The sequence below is a fragment of the Pongo pygmaeus genome, chromosome 1 (assembly GCF_028885625.2).
Source record: "Pongo pygmaeus isolate AG05252 chromosome 1, NHGRI_mPonPyg2-v2.0_pri, whole genome shotgun sequence".
In the NCBI taxonomy this organism is placed as follows: Eukaryota; Metazoa; Chordata; class Mammalia; order Primates; family Hominidae; genus Pongo; species Pongo pygmaeus.
The window spans coordinates 97,571,868-97,594,866 of record NC_072373.2 but is presented as its reverse complement, the minus strand read 5'-3'; the positions used below and the strand labels follow the sequence as shown (position 1 = coordinate 97,594,866).

Here is a 22,999-nt window from a genome sequence, read left to right as displayed (position 1 = left end):
GACCATCATCCGGTGCTCCCAGTGTGAACCCAGAAAAGTCCAAATTCTCACACTAATACAAAGAGCAGAGCTGCTGCTTCTTGTTTCTCTAATGAGCTGTTTCCTTGTTCACATCTCAGTGCTGACACATCAAGGACCCCACCAGAAGAAAAGGGCTGTTTAAAAGCAAACAGATCACCAAGCAGCCAGACTCACTCTCATTAGAAAAAAGCTGTGCTTCATTTGTTAAACAAAGATCAGTATCTTCATTCTGTATTCAGCAAGTTATGAATGTTTCATTTATTCAGAGCCTACGACGTTTCAGTCTCTCTGTTAGGCACATTTTCTCTTTTTTGTGTTACTTTATTGACTTTCACAACCAACTAATTCTTCTGTAACTAATTCTTTTTCATCTTCCAGCTTTAAGGTTTAAAAAACGGTACGGGCTAAATAGTTTCAACAGTCCCATCTCGCAGGGCCTGGTACTGGGTCGGGTTCTACTTCCAGGGTTTTACTTGTGTAGATGTCTACACTGCACCAACAGCCACACAGTTTGGTGGTGCACAGGGACAGAAATAAACATGCATGGAAACCTCAGGGATTAGTACTTCAACTTCAACCCAGGCTGCATGGAGCATCAGGTACTTCAGAAGAGACAGAAATGAGATAGGTCCTAAGTTCTAAGACTGAGAACTGAGAGGCTCTCAGGGCAAGCAGCCTTCAAGTAAATGAGGTGGGTGATGGTAGGAGTCATCCTGGAACCCCATTTCAAGTAGGCACTTTCCTACCTGGGAGTGGCTGCCTTGAGCCTGGGGAGAGAGGCAGGTGAGGAGCTGTCAGTCACCAACCATCACAAGACCCACGTGGGTGTCAGAAGGAAGGTCCTCTCATGCCCAGGCCCTGTATCACAGCTGGGGCAGAGCCCAGGCCAGGATAAAAGGGCTCAGGGCCAGACCACCCCATCCACTCACCTCCTGAGGTGCTAAAGAACCCTCTGCTGCCTGTGACTCCGGTAAGAATAGGAGCAGGGATGCTTAGAACAGAGCAGGAGGGAAGGAGGGGCAGGGCCTCGGGGGCTAGGGCCATGTTGTCAGAGGTGGAGAGTTTAGAAAAGACTGAAGGGGCCGGGGGCAAAAAGGGGTCTGGTGCTAACTGGGAGCAGGAAAGAAAAGAGGAAAAGAGCTGGCCAGCTGTGCCATGTGCCTTTGAACTCTAGAGGAAACAAACTGCTCTGGGATGAGGTGGGTGTTCCAGAATGGGAACTTTGAAGCGCAGAGACCTGTTCCACTCTGGCAGCCCACAGGAGGGAAGCCCACCTCTGAAGATACAACCCTGTCTCTGCCTGCAAGGGAAGAACTAGAGCTGTGGACATGGGACTAAAGACTCTTTGGGGTTTATGAACCCCACATTTTCGTGGGTCTGAGATTTGTTCACAAACTTCCCAGTTTGGTTAGGACACACCAAGCCTGAGACCCACCGTGTCAGCCCATCAGCCTGAGCAGGTGGTGAGTGAGGAAGTCTGAGCTCCAACCTGAGATCAGGGGGTCAGGGTTCAAGTACTAGGTCTGCAGCAATTGCTAAGTTTATCTATCTCTGTTGAAGTGAGTTTACTGACCTAGTAGTCTCCAAGATCCTGCACAATGCTGACCTTCCAAAGTAAAATTGTCTTGCAAGTTATGACCAGAGAGAATGACTGCTTCTTCTCCTTTAAAAATAATTTTCTCTTAAATGACTCATAAATTAGACAATTTCAGTCTTAAGATATATTTGTAATAATTTCCTCCTCCACTGACAACACATCAGAATCTTAGATGCATTTTGCAATATTGTTTAGTCTTAGTTTACAGTTGTCTGACATCCAAATATATCTTGAAAAAGATGATGTGAGATTTTGAGGAAATTATTGGAAATAAAACTACTGAAAATGATGCTTTTATACTTGAGCGATGCTAAGTGTCACAGGGGCAGAGGTGACCCCTGCCTGGGTCTGACTTGTTATTTGACTCTCCCTCAGCTGCTAAACACCCACCGCCGAGATGTCCTGCCAGCAGAGCCAGCAGCAGTGCCAGCCCCCTCCCAAGTGCACTCCCAAGTGCCCCGCTCCTAAGTGTCCCCCTAAGTGCCCTCCAGTCTCTTCCTGCTGCAGTGTCAGCTCCGGAGGCTGCTGTGGCTCCACCTCTGGGGGCGGCTGTGGCTCCAGCTCTGGGGGCTGCTGCAGCTCTGGGGGTGGCGGCTGCTGTCTGAGCCACCACAGGCGCCGCAGGTCCCACCATCACAGACCCCAGAGCTCTGACTGCTGCAGCCAGCCCTCGGGAGGCTCCAGCTGCTGCGGAGGGGGCAGTGGCCAGCACTCTGGAGGCTGCTGCTGAAGTGGACCTTGACTTCCTCATCCTTCTGATTCTGCCTGAATAGCTGAGAGGTTCCAGTAAAAGCTTGAAGTCTTGCCTGGGGAATCCCTCTGCTCTGGTGTCAGGAAACCCAAAATCTTTCTCCTTAATGGCATTTAGAGACTTTCTTCTGCAGATCCATGGCTGCCCTGGGAACTCCAAAGCACACACCTAGTTCCTTCACAGCTCACGCTGCTGTATTCTGTGCTGCCTGAACTGAAGAAATAAAATCCAGAATCTGCTCCCCAATTTGCTACCAGCCTGCTTGATTTTCCTGTTTGTGTCGTCCTTGTTCTGCTCCCCTGTGTCTGCCGGTGGCTGCTGAGGCCTTGGTGGACAGAGGATGGGGAAAGGGGTCAGGAGGAAAAAGCTTGCATTTTTGTGTGTTTTGTGTTTTTTCTTCTTTCTGTGTTTTCCTTTTAAACCAAGGGACTGAAGTAGCTTTAAGAAGCATTGTTCTTTCAAATTCTGGTTCCTTTCACCTATGTAACTGCATCCCTCAGGCATGACCAGGAGGCCGACTTCATCCTCCTTCTCACAGTAGCCTCTTCACTCTTGTGTTCCTCGTTCCCCACTCCTTCCACTAACAATCTCCCCGGACTCCTCCTTCAGATTGTATGTACACGTAGTAGACATATAAATATACGTGTGTGTATATGTGTATATATACACACATATTTATATATACTCATATTATATGGAATAAATCTTTAGTTTTTAAACTTAAATCACTTTTATTGATATATAACTTTCACACAATAAAACCCCTTTTTAAAATATACAATTCAATTAGTTTTATCAAATGTATACACTCTTGTAACCACAATTGCAAGGAACACTCTAAAAAATGTAGTTGATTATTTATTAATCATTATTTGCAGTAAGGTTTAAAAACAGGCTATAAGTTTATGGATTAATTTCTGGATTTTCTATTTTGTTTTTTTGGTCTATACATCTGTTTTTATGCCAGTACTGTACTGTTTTGGTTAGTATAACTTTGTAGTATAATTTGAAATCAGGTAGTATGATGCCTCCAGCTTTATTCTTTTTTACTCAGGATCACTTTCGCTATTTGGAGTCTTCTATGGTTCCATAAAAATGTTAAGCCTTTTTTTTCTGTTGTGTTAGTCAGGGTTCTCCAGAGGGACAGAACTAATAGGATATGTGTATACATGAAAGGAAGTTTATTAGGGAGAATTGGCTCACATGGTATTTCAACAGAGATTGCATTGAATCTGTAGATCGCTTTGAATACTGTAGACTTTTTAACAATATTAATTCTTCCAGTTCATGATCCTGAGAGATCTTTCCATTTGTTTGTGTCTTCTTTTATTTCTTCATCAATGCTTTTAGCTTTCGTTGTAGTTCTTTCACTTCTTTGGTTAAATTTATTTCTGGCTATTTTATTTTTGTGGCTATTATAAATGAGATTGTTTTCTTGATTTCTGTTTCAGATTGATTTCTATAAGTGTATAGAAACACTACTGATTTTTGTATGTTGATTTTGTATCCTGCCACTTTACTAAATTTATCATTTCTAAGAGTTTCTTGGTGGAGTCTTTAGTTTTTCTAAATCTAATATCATGTTATCTGCAAAAAGGATAATTTGACTTCTGCCTTTCAAATCTGGATGCCACTTATCTCTTTTCCTTGGCTAATTACTCCGGTTAGGACTTCTACCCTATGTTGAATCAAAGTGGTGAAAGTGGGCATCCTTGTCTTATTTCATACTTAGTAGAAAGCCTCTCCATTTTTCTTCATTCAGTATGGTATTAGGTGTGGGTTTTATCATGTTGAGGTGTGTTCCTTCTACATGCAATGTCTTGAAGGTTTTTAACTACCAAGAGATGCTGAATTTTATTGAATGCTTTTTCAGCATCTATTGACAAAACTTAAGCTAGACCAAGAAAAAAAGACAGAAGACTCAGAAAAATGAAATCAGATAAAAAATGAAACATAATAACTTATATCACATCAATATAAAGGATAATTAGAGACTGTTACGAACAACTGTACACCAACAAATTGGAAAACCTAGAAAAAAATAGATAAATTACTGGACAACCTACCGAGATTGAACCATAAAGAAATAGAGAACCTGAACAGACCAATAATGAGTAATGAGATTAAAGCAGTAATAAAAAGTTTTCCATCAAGAAAAAGCCCCAGACCTGATAGATTACTTACTGGAGTCTACCAAACATTTAAAGAAGAACTAATTCTGATTCTACTCAAACTATTTCAAAAAACTGAAGAACACCAAATACTTCTAAACTCATTCTACAAGGCCAGAATCACACTGATACCAAACCAAACAGACACAATAGAAAAAGAAAACTACAGACCAATATCTCTGATGAACATAGATGCAAAAACCTCAACAAAATACTAGCAAACAGAATTCAACACTACCCTAAAAAAATTATTCACCATGATCAAGTGGGATTCATCCCAGAAATGCAAGAATGGTTCAACACATGCAAATAAATAGACACAATGCATCACATCAGCAGAATCAAGGATTGTCTTCTTTTTTAAGGCTGAATAATATTCCTTCTGCTATATAGTATATATATTCAGAATTTTTAAAATTCATTCATCCACTGACAGACATTTAGGTTGTTTCCAGATCTTGGTTATTGCTAATAATGCTGAAATAATGCTGGGAGTACAGATATCTCTGGAAAATACTGATTTTATTTCTAGAAGTGGAGTTAGCAGATCATGAGGTAGTTTTATTTTCTATACTTTTAGGAAATTCCATACAGTTTTACATAATGGCTGTACCAATTTATATTTCCACCAACAGTGTACAAGAATTTCCTTTTTGCCACATCCTTGCCAACGCTTGTTATATTTCATCCTTCTGATAATAGGCACTTTAACAGGCATGGAGTGATATCTCATGGTGGTTCAGATTTGCATTTCCCTGATGATTAGTGAGATTGAGCACCTTTTTCTGTATACCTGTTGGACATTTGTATGTCCGTGAGAAATAGCTATTCAATCTTTTGCTCGTTTTTAAATTGAGTTGTTTGGTTGTTGCCATTCAGTTGTATGAGTCCCTTCATGTATAATTATTAAGAGTTTGTCAAGATGATAAAGCAAAACAAGATCACCAGTTTCCTTGGTGCTGGCTCTGATGCACAGAGATAAAAATATAACTCTGCTTAAACTATCATATTTCCAGTTAGATCTCAGTAATGTTTCCTTCCATCCCATGTTATGATAAAATGTTGATGATGTAAAAGATAAATGCCTTGACCCTCGGAAAAATCAGTGCTTTGCTGATCAACATGTCTGTATTGACCTGATAGCCAGGCTGTGATTTCTCAAAGCCAAGACTTAATTTCCAGTCTTCCTGATACAACTATGCTGCTGACTCATCACCTACATCTGAGTTATGTCAGTTGAGGGCTTGGGCTTGCCCTGCATGAAGGCAGAGGCACGGACCAGATGGCATCCCAGCCCCATCATCCTAGATACCAGGAGTTGAACTTCTGAGTAGACCTGCCATTGTGACAACCTGGGAACCAATGTCCTGACCACTGCCCCATTACTAAGCCCTTTGGAACAATCTGAGCAGGAGAACAAACGTCATACCCAAGAAAGACAGTGTCAGACCTCTCAGGGTGATGTGGCCCACACACCTCACTGAGCCTGTCTCAGAGTGTGTCTCCTATGAGGGTGGCCTGAGTCATAAGGAATAGCTGTTTATAAACTGTAAAGTCAATGCTAATACTAATGAGAGGATTTAAAAGTCATTAAATATCCATTGTGCACACAGCTCTGTGTTGAATAATTGAGGTAAAGAAATATAAAACACCCAAGGCAGGCCATCAAATAATTTACTATTATCTCATTAGAGTGATATGCCACAGGAAGGGAAAAAAAAAGGTGGGATTGAGCCACACTGTCCTGAAAGGGCAGAGACCATGGCTTGCATCGCAGAGAGAAGCATAATCAAAGTACAAAAAATAATCCAGTTCAGCTTCAGGTCATTTCTGAGGGTACATGACAAAGGCTTAAATGAGAGGGAGCACACAAAGTCTTATTTCACTGCAGGAATTTGGACATTTACCCTTAAACTGTGTGCAGTCCTGAACAAGACTTTACTAATGATTGAGTGTTAATTATTTATGGAGATGAGAGAGTCTTTTCCTGAATCTCACACTGGAACAGTATCAAGGAGGCCCTTTTATCCTGGCCTTGGGCTGTGCTCCTGATGGGTGAGGCAGCACCTGGGCATAAGAGGACCTGCCTCTTGTCACCCACATGGGTTGTATGACCAGGTGATAACCAGCAGCTTCTCACCTGCCTCCCTCCACAGGAGATCAGAATAGCTCCCATCAGTGCCACCTCATTTTTCTTGGAGCTGCCTTAGGCCCTTTTCTTGGAGTTTGGCCTCCCAAGCCCTCTTTTTCTATATCCCTGATGGTATCATTTAAACCAAAATTTTACAGAAGTATTTTAATGTCCCTGATGTGTCCCAGATTCTGTGTGTGTGTGTGTGTGTGTATGCATGCATGTGCAAATATGTGTCTATGCCATCACAGTTACAAGCCTGGTAGGAGTCAGACACACCTGCGACAGAATCCTGGTTCTGTCACTTATTAGCTGTGTGACTTCTGAAAATCCCAAATTATCTCATCCTCTGTTTCCTGAAATTTAAAATGAAGATAATAAAGATTAGTCTCCAGGATGTCGTGAGGATCAATGAAATTGTAGAAAGAAAATGCCCATTAAAGTTCCTGTAACACAGTGAACCCTCATATGAAACACCTGTCTATCAATAATTTTAAAGGGAATGAACACTTTTTGAGATGGTCCAAGTCTCAGGCACTATGTGGAGTGAAGGACCCCATGGAAAAGAGTTCCCTAGTGGAGGAGGCTGGAAGACCTGAAAAAATAGGAGGACTTGAAATACAATTGAAAAGTTTTAGTGTTATTGCTTTGTTTCAACATGAACAAAAGTTTTTGTCTGAAGGTCTATTTAAAAACATTTTTAGGAGATTAAGATTTACTAATGTCAATTTGGTATATAACAGGTGTTGCTTTTGTATCCTGAGGGCAATATTATTTTTAAAATAAAAGAACTAATTAGATGAAAGCAAATTAGACTAGGGAGTAAGCACGTGAAAAAGTTCTCTTTTCAGGAAGTGTCCAAAACAATTCTCCAGAAAGTGTGATGAGGTAGAAAAGGCCACAATAATACCAATATCCAGGTCATAACGGGTATAGAGAATCAATATCTGAGATATGTATGTGAACATAGGCATAGATAGAATAGAAGTAGATTATATAGACATGGATATACAATCGGCCTTGTTCTATTATTATAGTATCATATATCTCAAGATGCATGGCCTTCCCTGAAGTTACAATGCCTCACTTCCCTAGGGTTTCTCCATGATTCTAATTTTCACTGGAATCCAAAAATGATCTTTCCACACCATCCCGCGCTCCAGAAATAATTACCCCTGACCATTAAGAAAATTTCATCCAGAGCTCTGCACTGTGTTCAGGATCAAGGTCAATGTCCATTGAGTGACATTCAAGGCTCTGTGCATAAGACCCTGTACAATTCCTCTAATTTAAGCTTTGCTAAGCAGGACTGCCTATTAGCTATACTTTGAAGATGTCTCTTCTTACTTTACCTCTATGTTTTATTCCAACATATTTTTTTCTGTCTGAGACACTGCAGTTCAAATCTCACTTGCTCTATTTTCCTTTTTTTTTTTTTTTGACATACCTCATGAATCAGGTTTTAACAAAACTTTGGACAGCACAATTTGTGACTTATATTGTGTGGTCCCCATCAGCTACTAGTACAAGGTCATGGCCACATGGGTGGTTAAAACTTTTTAAATCCTGTCAGCAGTATTAGTGCTGGGGTTTCATGGGAAGTATGAATGGTAAGACTTAGAAAAGAAGTTGGAAACACTTTCTGTTAAGTCTTAAATGTAATACTTAAGAAGCACATGCATTTTTCTATAGAGAGTCACGGGCAAGTTGAGAAATATGGTACAGGGAGTGTGTTCTGGAATAAAGTGTAGATAATTTAATGAAGATGGAGAAGGAAGAAAGCAACAAGATTTGATGGAAGGTTAATAGGAAAGCAATTTTTACTTGCAAATGTGCCTGGAACTAAACTTATTGCAGAAGTAGTCAGTGGGAAAACTGTATTTTTAAAATATATTCATGGGTTTTGTTCTGTTTTATTTCATTTGTTTATTTATTATATTTTTCTTTTTTTATCCATGTATATACATGCATGTGTGTGCATGTTTGTGTGTGCACCTGGAGATGTGCAGAAGTGTGTGTTTTTGCATGTGATGTGTGTGAGGGAGGAAGGATGTTGGTGGGGCTAGGTCAGGAGGAGCAGACTGCACTCACAGAGAAAGAGAGACATGGAAAGACTGGTCAAGCCCTTGAAAGGGACCAGAAACAAAGAAGCTATGTTTATAAGAGACAGTTCAGACTTGGTCAGAAGCAATGCTGCTTCAGACCAGTTGACATAGGACAGACATAGTTGGGAGAAATTGTCCCTTCCCACTCCTGCCCCATTAACCCCAATTCACTCCAGAGTGCCCCACTGTCCCCTGAGGTTCGAAGGCCACCAACTGCAGAGGACAAGGTGAAGAGAACAAGAGCCACTCAAGGAGAATAGGGTCTTCATAGAACAAGACTCTGAGCAGATTCCTTGTTTTATTCCTTTAATGAGTAGATGCATACTGCAAATGACATGGAGTGAACTAGGGGCTTAGACAGAGGGTGGGAGGGTAGCCACAAAGGTAAGGTCCAAGGCCAGTGAATGGAGATCCAGGACAGGATCTGAGTTTCTGGACTCCAGGGAGAAGATATGCTCTTGGCAAGTTCAGAGCTTTCCCTTGGACCTGTGAGCCTCTCAGGCAGGCCTAGGAGGAGAAGGGGGATGTCCTTGGCAGTTTGCTGTCCTGGATTCTGCTCTTCTAGGCTCAGGGTCCACTTCAGCAGCAGCCTCCAGAGTGCTGGCCACTCCCCACTCCACAGCAGCTGGAGCCCCCCGAGGGCTGGCTGCAGCAGCCAGAGCTCTGGGGTCTGTGGCAGTGGGACCTGTGACGCCTGTGGTGGCTCAGACAGCAGCCACCTCCCCCAGAACTGCAGCAGCCCCCAGAGCTGGAGCCACAGCTGCCCCCAGAGCTGGAGCCACAGCAGCCTCCAGAGCTGACACTGCAGCAGGAAGAGACTGGAGGACACTTAGGGGGACACTTTGGGGGGCACTTTGGGGTGGGGCACTTGGGAGGGCACTTGGGGGTGCACTTGGGAGGGGGCTGGCACTGCTGCTGGCTCTGCTGGCAGGACATCTTGATGGCAGGTTCAGGAGCTGAAAGAGAGTCAAACAGCAAGTCAGACCTAGGCAGAGGCCACCCCTGCCTATTCTTGTTTCTATTTCCTTTATTTTGATGAACTGTTCAAATGTCATGGTAAATCATTAATCACTGAAAATTTTGTTATTTCTTGTAGTTTGGCAAATGCTCTCACACTGTATCTTTTGAGTTCACAATTTCATCTTAAGACAGTCAAGAATTACTATATCTTTTACAAAGAAGGAAACTGAGGCAGTAAGCCATATGAAAAAATATCTGTCAAGATTAAACATTTAGTAAATTAAAGGAAGCAATTTTTCTCATTGTGTCAAATAAAACCCTGAAACTGTCCAGTGTGGAAACCTGGGGATACAAATATTTTCTTGGAAAAAGATAATGAAGGATTATCTCCTGGAGTAACTTCCTAGGAGACTTTGTCTTGTAAAAACCTGCGCATGTACAATTGTAAATGGTTTTGGAGACAGGCTTGTCTCACAGGCTCCCTTTGTTAAGGAAGATGCTGAAGAACAGTGTTTTTGGTGCATAGAAGGGATTTGAACTCAGGCACCCTGGCTCTAGGCTGGTGCACTGCCATATTCATCACACAAAGGCCTCACAGTAACATCTTGGCACAGTGGTTCTCAGCTTCCTATGTCTAACTACTTAAAGAGATTCTCAATTCCAATTTGAATCTAGAGATAAGTGGGTTTCAAAAAGCCCTAAAAGATCCATTAATTATCTCCACTCCACTGATTGAGAACTACTATCTCCAGCTCAAATTTGCAAGGAGTGTCACAGTTTTGCTCTGAAAAGTAAGTGTCCTATTTGAAGCTGTTCTAGCAGAGTCTATTTGCCTGGGCTTCAACTCCCTCTGTCCTTAAAACTCAGCCAGCTGAAGCACAAAGACAGAGACATCTAATTCTTATTTGTGTTACCAGTTGGCCCTCTTCCTGCCTCCTGTGCACATCCTCCTTCAATCTTTCTGAGGTCTTGACTTCTATCCAGATGGATCTCGGCCCTCAAGGTCCTGCCCAGCGTCCCCTCCTGCCTAGGGCTGAGCAACCCTCTGTGGAAGCCCCAGCTCCTATTCTCAAAGAACACATACCGGGGTCACAGGCAGCACAGGGTCCTTCAGCACCTCGGGAGGTGAGTGGATGGAGTGCTCAGGCCCAGAGCCCTTTTATCCTGGCCTGGGCTCTGCCTCCAGCTGTGAGACAGGGCCTGGGCATGAGAGGACCTGCCTTCTGACACCCACATGGGTTCTGAGGTGGGTGGTGACTGGCAGCTCCTCACTTGCCTTCCTCCATGGGGCTCAGAAAAGCTGCTCCCAGCTTGGACTATGGCCACTTAGAAATAGAAATGGAGTGGGAAAATCCCTACCATCATTTCCTGTGTTGTTCTCCGTGGAGAATACCTAATCTGTTTAGTCTTGGAGCTTCTCTGTTTTGTTAACTCCCAAATCTTACCTCTGTGGCTCTGGGCAACCTGGCTTAACTCAAGTTTCATAGAATCCTCCAACCCTCAACTATCTTATAGTTGTGTGTGTGTGTGTGTGTGTGTGAGAGAGACAGAGTGTGTGTGTGTGTTTCTGTATTACAGCCATTAGGTAACTGGTTAAAGAGTCAGACCTAGAGAAAAACCTGATTCTGCCACTTATTACCTGCATGACATTATGAAAAACATTAATACCTCATCATTCTCGTTCTCAGTTTGTCAACTCTGTAATAGAGATAATACAAAAATAATTGTCCAGGGATGGCTGAGAGTCAATGAAATAATGCAAAGGAAGTTTCTGGTGGAGAGCTTATAACATGTCATTTTCTCTAAACAAATGCTAATTCATTAATATTTTTAAATTATAGCTGCTTTCTAAGGAGAGATAATAGCCTCTAGCTTCATCCATGTTTCTTCAAAGGACATGATCTTATTCTTTTTTATGGCTGCATACTATTCCATGGTATATGTGTACCACATTTTCTTTATCCAGTCCACCACTGATGGGTATTTAGGTTGATTCCATGTCTTTGCTATTGTGAATAGTGCTGGAGTGAACATATACATTCATATGTCATTATGATAGAACAATTTATATTCATTTGGATAACCCTCCTTCTTCAACATCCAGGCTTTATTCCATGACCTATGCATTTCTAAAACAGTGCCATTCAACTGTAACTTCTCTATGAGTCTTAATTTTCAAATATGACTACAATAACCTATCCTTGATTCTGCAGCTTTGTTCTTATATTCATGTATCCCTCAACAGTTTCTAAAACAGAAGTGGACTCCATAGGTAAGCAATTTAAAAATGAATTGATTACTATTAGCATCATCTTTACTTTGTGTATGACTTAAGCCATCATCATTGGAATTCTCACTCTGAGACATTTACATTACAGTATACTAGCCTTATCACCCTGCAGAAGTCTGCCACTGAATTACCTGGCTATGGCTCATGTCGTTCCAAAGAATGTATTTAATAATAGAGTAGTCAAGATATTGATTACTCGGCTTACATTGGCAGTTCTGATCCAGAAGCCCAGCCCATTCATTCCAAGGATGATGAGGATTAGAAGCTATTCTGTCCATGACTCTGATACCACAAAGGGTAGCACCCAAACTGTCAATTAATCTGACATGGATTGGGTTAATAAGGTAGCAATATGATGTAACATCATGAGGATTGTTCCCTTATGTTTGGTGTTAGATTTCAATAGCATTTGAAATTTATTGAATTTGGTACCATTTTAATGCTAACAATATGCACTAGCAAAGGAGTGATTTTCTGAGAATACATTTATATGTTGTCAGGCTCTCATATCACAAGAGATTGGTTGGAAGAATGCTGAGACCCAGTAAAAATTAGCTTAGACTTAGTGGATTTTACTCTGTGTCCCAGAGCCAGCACCACACATGACTGATTTTTAATTTGTTTCCTTCCTCTGCAACCCCTGCATAGAGTAGTAACAATAAACTGATACTCCAAAATTATTAGAAGAATATACAGACTATCTAATTATTTCTTTATAAGTAATTGGATAAAATATTTAAGCATGAAAAAACTTGATAAATCTCATCACATAGTGAAAGAAATACTATATGTCAGAAAGCACAATTTTAAAAGATGGAAAATATAAATAACCAGCGGAGAAAAAGTAAAGTATGTAAGTCAGGAATAGTACTAAAATCTATGATAAATAGTAAGTCCTTACAACTTTATAGAAAAGAAATAAACCTATCTACAAATGAACGGACAAAGTGCATGAACAAACAGATAGCTTGGAAAGAAATATATGACCGATACATTTTGAAATTTGTTATTTCATATTTGCATATACAAATAACCAAAGACTTGTATATAAAACAAGGATGGTCTTTCAAGGATGAGGTCTGAGTCTGCCACTGAATTGCCTGGCTGTGGCTCATGTTGTTCCAAACAATGTATTTAATGCGAGAGTAGTTAAGACATTGGTTACTCAGCTTACATTAGTAGTTCTGCTCTAGAAGCACAGCCCATCCATTTCAAGGATGATAAGGATTAGAAGATATTCCTTTATATTGAACTAGAAGAAACTTAAAATCAATAACAAAACAGTATTACTGAAGGTGATAGGAAATGGGTCTTATAAATTGGCATAATAATGAAAATTAAGATGACATTTGGTGACCCATTACTCAACAAATAATAATTTTCTGTATACAAATCAAAATTTTAAATGCGCATACTTTTTATCCAACAGTTGTACTTCCAAGAATTTAACTTAAGGAGAAAAAACTTTGAGAAAGAAGATATATAGATAAGAATGATTACTATAGAAAATTAAAATAATATTAAGAGTTAGAAAAGTTGCAAGATGTAAGAATAAATTTACATTAACCAGCAACAAATAATTCAAAAATATAATTTTTAAAATTGCCATTTAAAATAGCAGAAATACATAAAGTCTAAAATACAATTTTAATGTAAAATATTTTTGATAAAATGAGAAGGCTATTAAACAGCATTACAGAATACCATAATAAAGAGATATACTATATTTATGGGTTAGTAGAAAAAAATTATAATAAAATATAATAATTCTTCATAAATTAATGCATTTTCTCAATGATGTTTTCATCAAAATTCTAATAATGATTTGTTTTGCTTCATCTTCATTGTGTGGGATGTGACAAACTGGCTCTAATGTTTATATAAAATAACAAAGGTTTAATAATCACCAAGACAATCTTAAGGAATGATGGAACCTGTGTGACTTAGATATTGCAATTGATTATCCACCTATGGTAATTAAGGCAGCAGGATGTTCTCAGAGGTGTTGACAAATTGGCAATGACAAGAATTGTTCACCCAATTATAAATCTACAGAAATGTGAAAAATTGATTCTGACCCATAGGTATTTCAGATGAGTGGGGGAAAATGGAAATTTTGATTACAATACTAAGACAATTGGTTATCCATTCAGAAAAATGTTTAAAATATATAAAATGTACAAAAAATCCTTTCTTGATTGAATAAAAACCTTCATTTTTGAAAAGAAAAAATTTTCAACTTTTTAAAGATAGGGAAAAGATCTCTAAACTTACAAATGGTTGAGATTTATTAAAATCATGAAAATTGCAAACAATATCGTTATTGTTGCAGAAATTCAACTATGTTAAAAATAGAACACTAGTTCATCAAATGACTAAAATGCAAACAAGAACATATTTGTTTGGAAAAGATATTCACAACACATTTAATAGCAGTATATTAGTAACTGGAATATGTAAAGAACATTTACAAATACTAACAAAAGGAGATAAACAAATTGAAAAACATTTTTGAGAAAAAGCAGACAAGTCACAGAAGGGAAACCTCAACTAACCAAAAATATATTAAAAGATGCTCTGATCACTACAAAGCAGAGGAACACATATTAAACTACAGATAGATACCAGTGCACATCCATCGAATGGCAATTATTGAAGTTTAGCAACTATGTGCAGCAAGAATGATTCTTATACAACATAGGTGCAAACTGAAATCAGTATGAGCAATTTGGAGAGATGGGTGTGATCCAAAATTCAACAGTTCCACTTATAGGTACATAATTTGGTGAGACTCTCCCACAAATACACAAGTAGACATGCACAAAAATTTCCTTAGTTGCAAAACTGATACAGTGAAAAGTGAAAACACTCTAAATGTCCATCCAAAAGAGAGAAGCTAACAAATCATGATGCACTCATAAGACGGATACTACACAGTTGTAAAAATGAGTAAACTATGGCTATACAGATCAACTTGAGTAACTAGCAAAAATAATGTTTAAGGAAGAGAACAAGTCAAAAATGAGTGTCTTAAGTATGATGCCATTTTTATAGAGTTAAAACCATGTAATCCATAGTATATATTGTATCAGGGTAACCTGTACAGAATAAAATTGGAAGGAATACATTATAATTTGGTTTGAATCAGGTTACATGGGCTCATTAACACCGGGGAGGCAAGAAGGGCAGTAAGGGCAGTATTAGGGCCAAAACTTCAAAGTTCCAAGAATGAGAAGTGAGAACCTTAAAGGCAGGTGCCCTTCAGGCAGATCAAGGCAGGAGATGATGGTAGGGATTTCCCCACCCCACCTCTATTTCTAAGTGACCATATTACATGCTGGCAGCAGCTCTCCTGAACACCCACGAAGGCAGACATGTGCAGAGCTGCCAGTCACCACCTGTCACAGGACCTACGTGGGTGTCAGGAGGCAGGTCCTCTCATGCCCAGGCCCTGTCTCACTGCTGGAGGGAGAGCCCAAAGGACAGGATAAAAGGGCTCAGGGCCAGAGCACCCCAACCACTCATCTCCCGAGGTGCTGAAGGACCCTGTGCTGCTTGTGACCTCAGTAAGTGTTCCCTGGGTACTGAAGCAGGGCCTTCCACAAAGGGATGCCTAGATCAGGGCAGGAGGGGAGGGTAGGCAGGGCCTCCAGGGCTGGGGTGGTGCTGGCATCCATATAAGTGAAGGAGGGAGTCTCAAGAAAACTGAGCAAAGGCAATGGGAACAGACTGGGGACATGAGAATGAGGAGTCCTGTGACGGTGACTTGGTGTTCTGGAGAAATGAGATGGATCTAGAGTTCTTGGGTCTCTAGTTTGAAGGCTTTGCAACATTGCCTGCCATGTTCACCTGTAACTGCTTTCAGAAAGGGAGATTTACCTTGAAAAATATAACTGTCCTTTCCTGAAAAGATGAGATGGAAACAGTGGTTCCCAGCCAGTGTAGAGGATATCACAGCTAACTGACTCTCTTCAACTCACATTTAATGGTATTTAACTTGGTGAGACAAGTACGGTAGACAAACAAAATATAAGTGCTGAGCATTCGGTACAGGTGTTTGTTACTGAAAAATGTTAGAGCACTGGACTAAGTCGGAAACCTGTATACAATTCTCAACTTAATTCAACGATATTTTTCCTCAGTTAGTTCTCCAACATCCTTTGCAGTTCTGAGCTTCTATGTCCTCACAACAAGGTAATCTAGAAAATTCTTCCAAGAGAGAATGACTGTTTCCCCTTGAGAAACGATTTTATTTCCAAACCCCTTTCTAGATTGTTTTCATGATTCAGGTGTGTAGTTGAAGCAGAATGTCTCCTCTACATACTACATGCTTGATTTTGAGAATACTTTCTTAATATCTTTTGGCTTCAGTTTTCTAATTATAAAATAGTTGAAAATGTTTTATGATTTTATAAGTATATAAAAAGCATTAGGTTCAAAATAGAGGCTATAAGTGTGTTTAGCCAACTATTAGACATAATGAAACTTCCCGTGATTAATTAGCTACAACTACACTAAGCAGTTCATCAAAATGTAGGGATTAGAAATGATGCTGAAAGGGCAAGAATAGGCAGGGGGGGCCTCTACCTGGGTCTAACTTGCTGTCTGACTCTCTCTCAGCTCCTGAACACCCACACCAAGATGTCCTGCCAGCAGAACCAGCAGCAGTGCCAGCCCCCTCCCAAGTGCATCCCCAAGTGCCTTCCCAAGTGCCCCACCCCTAAATGCCCCCCAAAGTGTCCCCCAAAGTGTCCTCCAGTCTCTTCCTGCTGCAGTGTCAGCTCCGGAGGCTGCTGTGGCTCCAGCTCTGGGGGCTGCTGTGGCTCCAGCTCTGGGGGAGATGGCTGCTGCCTGAGCCACCACAGGCGCCGTAGGTCCCACTGCCACAGATCCCAGAGCTCTGGCTGCTGCAGCCAGCCCTCGGGGGGCTCCAGCTGCTGTGGAGGGGGGAGTGGCCAGCACTCTGGAGGCTGCTGCTGAAGTGGATCCTGAGCCTAGAAGAACACAAATGGCCAAATATTTCCCTCCCGTCTTCCTTTTCCTTCTGGGCCTGCCCATGTTGTTGAGAGGTTTTGGTGAGGGCTCAACTCAAGCATAGAGGATTCTTCTGTCTTGGAGTTCAGAGGCCCAAAACTTCTCCCCCGAAGCCAAGCCACTTAATGACCTCAGTTTGCATATGTGTGGTTGCTCTGGGAAGCCCAAAGCACAGACCTATATCCCTTTGCAGCTTGTCTTTTTGCATAGCTCAGCCTGATGTGAAACAATAAAACCAGAAATATGCATTCCTTTTTGCCTTGACTGATTGTTATTTCTTCATTGCTTTTCATACTCTGTCCTCATCTCCAGGCTCTCCCAAGATATTAGTATCTACAGACCTTATTCAAATTTAGCCAATCTTCCTACTAATATCCTTTATAACAAAAGACAATTTTGTTGGTTCAAAATCCAATCTAGGATCTCCATTGCCTCGACGTAGTTGCCATGATTCTTCAGTCTCCTCCAATCTGAAATGGTTCTTCAGTCTTTCTTTGTCTTCCTTGACATTGACCTTTTTAAAGAACCATTGGTTTTGTAGAATGCCCCTCAATTTGGGTTTGTCTGATGTTTCTTCTTGACCAGGCTCAGATTACACATTTTTACAAATATCCTACAAAAGTGGTGTTGTCCTTAGAGCATGATATCAAGCCTTACATGATGTCTAATTGTCCCATTCCTGGAGATATAACTTCAACCACTTGATCTGCCAGCTTTCTCTATTGCAAATTTAATATTTATTCCTTTGAATTAAAAACTTATGAAGGAGAGAATAGTTAAACTTTTTTTTTTTTGAGTTGGAGTCTCACTGTCACTCAGGCTGCAGGGCAGTGTCACCATCTCGGCTCATTGCAACAACCACTTCCTGGGTTGAAGCGTTTCTCCTGCCTCAGCCTCCCAGGCAGCTGGGATTTCAGGTGTGTGCCACCACGCCCAGCTACTTTTTGTATTTTTAGTAGAGATGGGGTTTCACCATGTTGGCCAGGTTGGTCTTGAACTCCTGACTTCAAGTTATTTGCCCACCTCAGACTTCCAAAGTGCTGGGATTACAGATGTGAGCCACAGCGCCCAGCCTAAACATTTATTTTATATCAAACATTTTCCCAAAACTTTTTTAGTATAATTGATGTTCTTTTACAAAACTATTATTATTATAGTGCTGCTGGTATCGTTGAGTATAGTTTTTTAAAACATATTTATCTCATACCCTGAGTCTATGTACATATGTAAAGCAAAGAGAGGTGGTGAGGATGGGTCCTGAGCAAAATCAGCAATGTCCTGCAACACAACTACTTGAAGGAAGGCCATTACAATTTCTTCTTGTTGAACTCTTATTATATCTAATTTCCTGTGCTGACCGTCCTTATCCATTTATCTCTCCTATATTATAACTCTTCTTTCAGGTAAATTCCTAGAACACAATGTTTTTGTGTAAAAAGATTTGCTTATTATAAATTTAAACTCATTACACCTCAATAAGTATCAAATTGCTATCCAGAATTGTTATGCCAATTCACATTGCCATCTCCAAATATGTTTATTACCAACTGTCACATACTATTTTTTAGTCATTAAAATAATTGTCATTCTGAAATAAGTAAATAAATCTGTTAGTCTCCTTTCTCAAATTCAAGATATTTCTTTTTTATTTTGTTTGCATTTGTTTGAATATCAGTAAAGTTGAACATGTTTTTTGAAATTTTTTGTTTGCTTGTTTTAAATGGAGTTTCACTCTTTTGCCCAGGCTGGAGTGAAGTGGCGCAATCTCGGCTCACTGCAACCTCAGCCCCCTGGGTTCAAGCGATTATCCTGCCTCAGCGTCCCAAGTGGCTGGGATTACAGGTGCCTGCCACCATGCCTTGCTAATTTTTGTATTTTTAGTAGAGATGGGGTTTCACCATGTTGGCCAGGCAGGTCTCGAACTCCTGACCTCAGGTGATCCACCCACCTCAGCCTCCCAAAGTGCTAGGATTACAGGTGTGAGCTACCGTGCCCAGCCTTTTTGAATTTTATTTGCCATTATATTTGCATGTATATGTACATATGTGATGGTTAATTTTATGTGGCAACTTGGCTAGGCTATGGTTCCTAGATCTTGCTCTAGCACCACTCACCAGTCTAAATGTTGTTGTGAACATATTTTTTTTAGATGTGACTAATATTTAAATCAGTAGAGTTTGAGTAAAGCAGATTACCCTCCATAATATGGGCAGGCCTCAGCCAATCAGTCAAAGGTCTTAAGAGAAAAGACTGATATCCAGAGAGGGAAAAAATATTCTGCCTTCAGGAACAAGGAATGCTTATACACTCTTGGTGGGAGTGTAAATTAGTTCTGCCATTGTGGAAGACAGTGTGACAATTCCTCAAAGACCAGCAATACCATCCAACCCAGCCATCCCATTGCTAGGGACATACCCAAAGAAACATAAACTATTCTATTATAAAAACACATGCACATGTATGCTCATTGCAACACTACTCACAATAGCAAAAACAGAATCATCCTAAATGTCCATCAATGATAGACTGGATTAAGAAAATGTGATGCCTATATACCATGGAATACTATGCAGCCATAAAAAAGGATGAGATCATGTCCTTTGCAGGGACATGGATGGAGCTGGAGGCCATTATCCTTAGCAAACTAACACAGGAACAGAAAAACACTGCATGTTCTCACTTATAAGTGGGAGCTAAATGATCAGAACACATGGACACATAGACGGCCTTTCGGAGGGTGGAGGGTGGGAGAATGGAGAGGATCAAGAAAAATAACTAGCAGGTATTAGGCTTAGTACCTTGGTGATGAAATAATCTGTACAACAAACCCCCATGGCACAAGTTTACCTATGTAACAAACCTGCACTTGTACCCCTAAACTGAAAATAAAAAGTTAAAACAAAATCTGCCTCCAGAATGATTTTGGACTTGAGACTGCAACATCAGCTCTCCTCTGAATCTGCATCCTGCCATCCTTCCCTACAAATTTTGGTTTTGCCATCCCTGATAGTCACTTGAACCAATGCTGCAAAATAGTCCTCTTTCTCTCTTTCTTGCTCACACTTACTTTACCAAAACATAACAGAATCTAAAGGAATAGAATCTTAAGGACAAGTTTTCTGAATGAGTTCTGGGATTTCTGGAATTTGTTCTCTAGCCTAACTAGATTTAAATGCACTAATGAACCCTATTTCCCATAGTGAAGAGAACACTGATAGTAAATGTGGCTTTAGGGATTTGCAAAATATCACTATTGGATGTTTCTAATCAAATGCTTATAAGAGACAAGGTTTTGAATGGCTATGGATTTGCTACCTGCGAATACTTTTGTCAAACTAATGAATATAAAGAGATTGGCTGGTTGCTCCTCATTGTGTTAAGTGAGACAGGAGAAGAAAATGATGAGGTCCAGGATTTGAATCCTCAGTTTGTGCACCACATAAATAACCATGCAGCACATAAATAACCTTAAAGTTTCTATGTCTATTCTGAAAGAAACCCTTATCTTCTGTAGTCTCAGAGCTGAGACTGCTAAAATCTAAACCCAAAATCTTTTCAGTGAATGACTGAATTACAATGCCAATTAAATTTCCAAATTCTCAGCATGTCTACAGTTAAAGTGAGGCCATTGATTAAGAAGAAATGGGGGCCTGGCGCAGTAGCTCATGCCTGTAATCCCAGCACTTTGGGAGGCGGAGGTAGGTGGATCACTTGAGGTCAGGAGTTCGAGACCAGCCTGGAAAACATAGTGAGACCCTGTCTCTACTAAAAAAAAAAAAAAATACAAAAATTAGCCTGGCATTGTGGCACACGCCTGTAATCCCAGCTACTCTAGAGGCTGAGGCTGGAGAATCAGTTGAACCCAGGAGGCGGAGGTTGCCGTGAGCCAAGATCTCACCACTGCACTCCAGCCTGGGTGACAGAGTGAGACTCTGTCTCAAAAAAAAAAAAAAAAAGAAGAAGAAGAAGAAGAAATGGGACCCTGAAAATTGGAATGAGGACCAATGAGAAAATCCTGATGACCATGGAAACACTACACCTCTGAGTTTGGTTTGTTTGAGTCTTCTTTGCCAGTAGAAGCAGGCTTTCTACACCCACTTGAGGAGGCTGATCCTGATTTTCCTAAGGAAACTGTAATGGGCTTCTGTGAGGCAGTTGCCTTGAAAGACGTTGATGATTCTTCTCAGGACCCCTCCCTATCACCTCGTTTTGCTTCTAGAGTGAAGTCCCAGCAGGTCCCCAATGGTGAGATACAACATGTGACCCATGACAAGGTGCACTATACTCCAAAAGAACTACAGTGTTTACAGACAGACACTCAGGGAATACATGTGGGAATGGATATTAAGAGTGTGGAACAATTGTGGAAGGAATATAAGGTTGGATGGATGAGGCTGAATTGATTGCAGAGATTCTAGGCAATGTTACAGTTCCGGGAGTGAGAAAAGGCCCTAAGAGTTTGTTTGGTTGGCTGGCCAAAACATGGACTGAAAGGCGGCCCAGTGTGTGTGACCTAGAAATGACAGGCCTGCCTTGGTTTGCTGCAGAGGAAGAGATTCAGAGCAGTAGGGAGATTGGAATATTAGAATTAATTTGTCATGAAATGACAAATCACCCACCTTGGAAGATCCAGATGATTCACCTTTCATCACAATTGTGAAACATATGTTTGTGAGGGGAGGCTCAGCATCCTTGAAGAGCTCCAAAAAGCTTAGATTGACCGGGCATGGTGGTTCACGCCTGTAAGCCTAGCACTTTGGGAGGCCGAGGTGGGCAGATCACAAGGTCAGGAGATCAAGACCATCCTGGCTAACACGGTGAAACCCGGTCTCTACTAAAAATACAAAAACTTAGCCAGGCGTGGTGGCACACACCTGTAATCCCAGCTACTCAGGAGGCTGAGGCAGGAGAATTGCTTGAACCCGGAAGGCAGAGGTTGCAGTGAGCCGAGATCACGACACTGCACTCCAGCCTGGGTGACAGAAAGAGACTCTTGTCTCAAAAAAAAATAAAAGCTCTAACATTTAAGTCTTTAATCCATCTTGAATTAATTTTTGTATAAGGTGTAAGGAAGGGATCCAGTTTCAGCTTTCCACATATGGCTAGCCAGTTTTCCCAGCACCATTTATTAAATAGGGAATCCTTTCTCCATTTCTTGTTTCGTCAGGTTTGTCAAAGATCAGATAGTTGTAGATATGAGAAGGTAGCCATCTGTAAGCCAGAAAAGGAGCTCTCATCAGAAAACAAATCGACTGGCACCTTGATCTTGGTGGGCTTCCCAGCCTCCAGAACTACCAGAAATAAATTTCTATTATTTAAGCCACCTAATTTATAGTATTTTGTTATGACAGCTCAAACAGACTAATACACTGAATTATTATAAGCCTAGCCAGGGGGTGACTCCATTTACAGGTGTTGTACTAGATGTGGTATTTCCTTGAGCAAATTAGCACATCCCCTATTATGCAGCTATTGATCTGGATTTTTTTTCTTCTTACCTATTAGTAACGACTACCAGAATCAGTTTGTTTTCAGCTGGCAAGGGCAGCAATACAACTTCACTGTCTTACCTGCCACCATGGCCACTTTGTTCATGAGCTCATTGGGAAACGACGGGAGAGGCTGGGCAAAGAGTCTGACTGCTATCCACAGAATAGGTTATCCTATCCACTTATTTATTAAAGTCTCTGCTAAGGTTATTGTTTAGTAAACATTCATATGGAACACAAATATCTTACATTTTTTGCTCATTTAAAGAGATCTCTGCACATACCCCTTCCCCTATTCTCCCTGAGTGGCTATTGTTCTCCTCACCCCGTCCTCTGCAGGTGGTGGCCTTGGAACTTCAGGGGCCAGTGGGACACTCGGGCTTGAATTGGGGTCAATGAGGGCAGGAGTGGGAAGGGACTTCCAACGCTGTTTGTCCTATGTCAGTTGGC

General features: G+C 40.8%; 2 protein-coding genes and 1 long non-coding RNA gene across 4 annotated transcripts; 2 read left to right on the top strand and 1 right to left on the bottom strand.

Moving 5' to 3' along the window:
* Window positions 1-940: 940 nt before the first annotated feature.
* LCE1D (late cornified envelope 1D) lies at window positions 941-2,615 on the top strand. The gene is made up of 2 exons (XM_054501496.1): window positions 941-991; window positions 1,994-2,615. Exon 2 carries the CDS (start codon window positions 2,016-2,018, stop codon window positions 2,346-2,348), a length of 333 nt encoding a protein of 110 aa, XP_054357471.1. The 5' UTR covers window positions 941-991; window positions 1,994-2,015; the 3' UTR covers window positions 2,349-2,615.
* A 6,450-nt stretch (window positions 2,616-9,065) lies between these two features.
* Window positions 9,066-10,871, bottom strand: LCE1C (late cornified envelope 1C). The gene is made up of 2 exons (XM_054448005.1): window positions 10,821-10,871; window positions 9,066-9,732 (listed from the first exon to the last, which is right to left on the bottom strand). The coding sequence occupies exon 2, from the start codon at window positions 9,710-9,712 to the stop codon at window positions 9,356-9,358; it is 357 nt and encodes a 118-aa protein (XP_054303980.1). The 5' UTR covers window positions 9,713-9,732; window positions 10,821-10,871; the 3' UTR covers window positions 9,066-9,355.
* A 4,631-nt stretch (window positions 10,872-15,502) lies between these two features.
* On the top strand, window positions 15,503-17,311 carry LOC129009920 (uncharacterized). Of its 2 annotated transcripts, XR_008492878.1 has the most exons (3): window positions 15,552-15,592; window positions 16,169-16,220; window positions 16,647-17,311. It is a non-coding gene; the product is annotated as an uncharacterized LOC129009920 (long non-coding RNA). The 2 variants fall into 2 exon arrangements; XR_008492881.1 differs by lacking the exon at window positions 16,169-16,220 and having other exon boundaries at window positions 15,503-15,592.
* The last annotated feature ends 5,688 nt before the right edge of the window (window positions 17,312-22,999 follow it).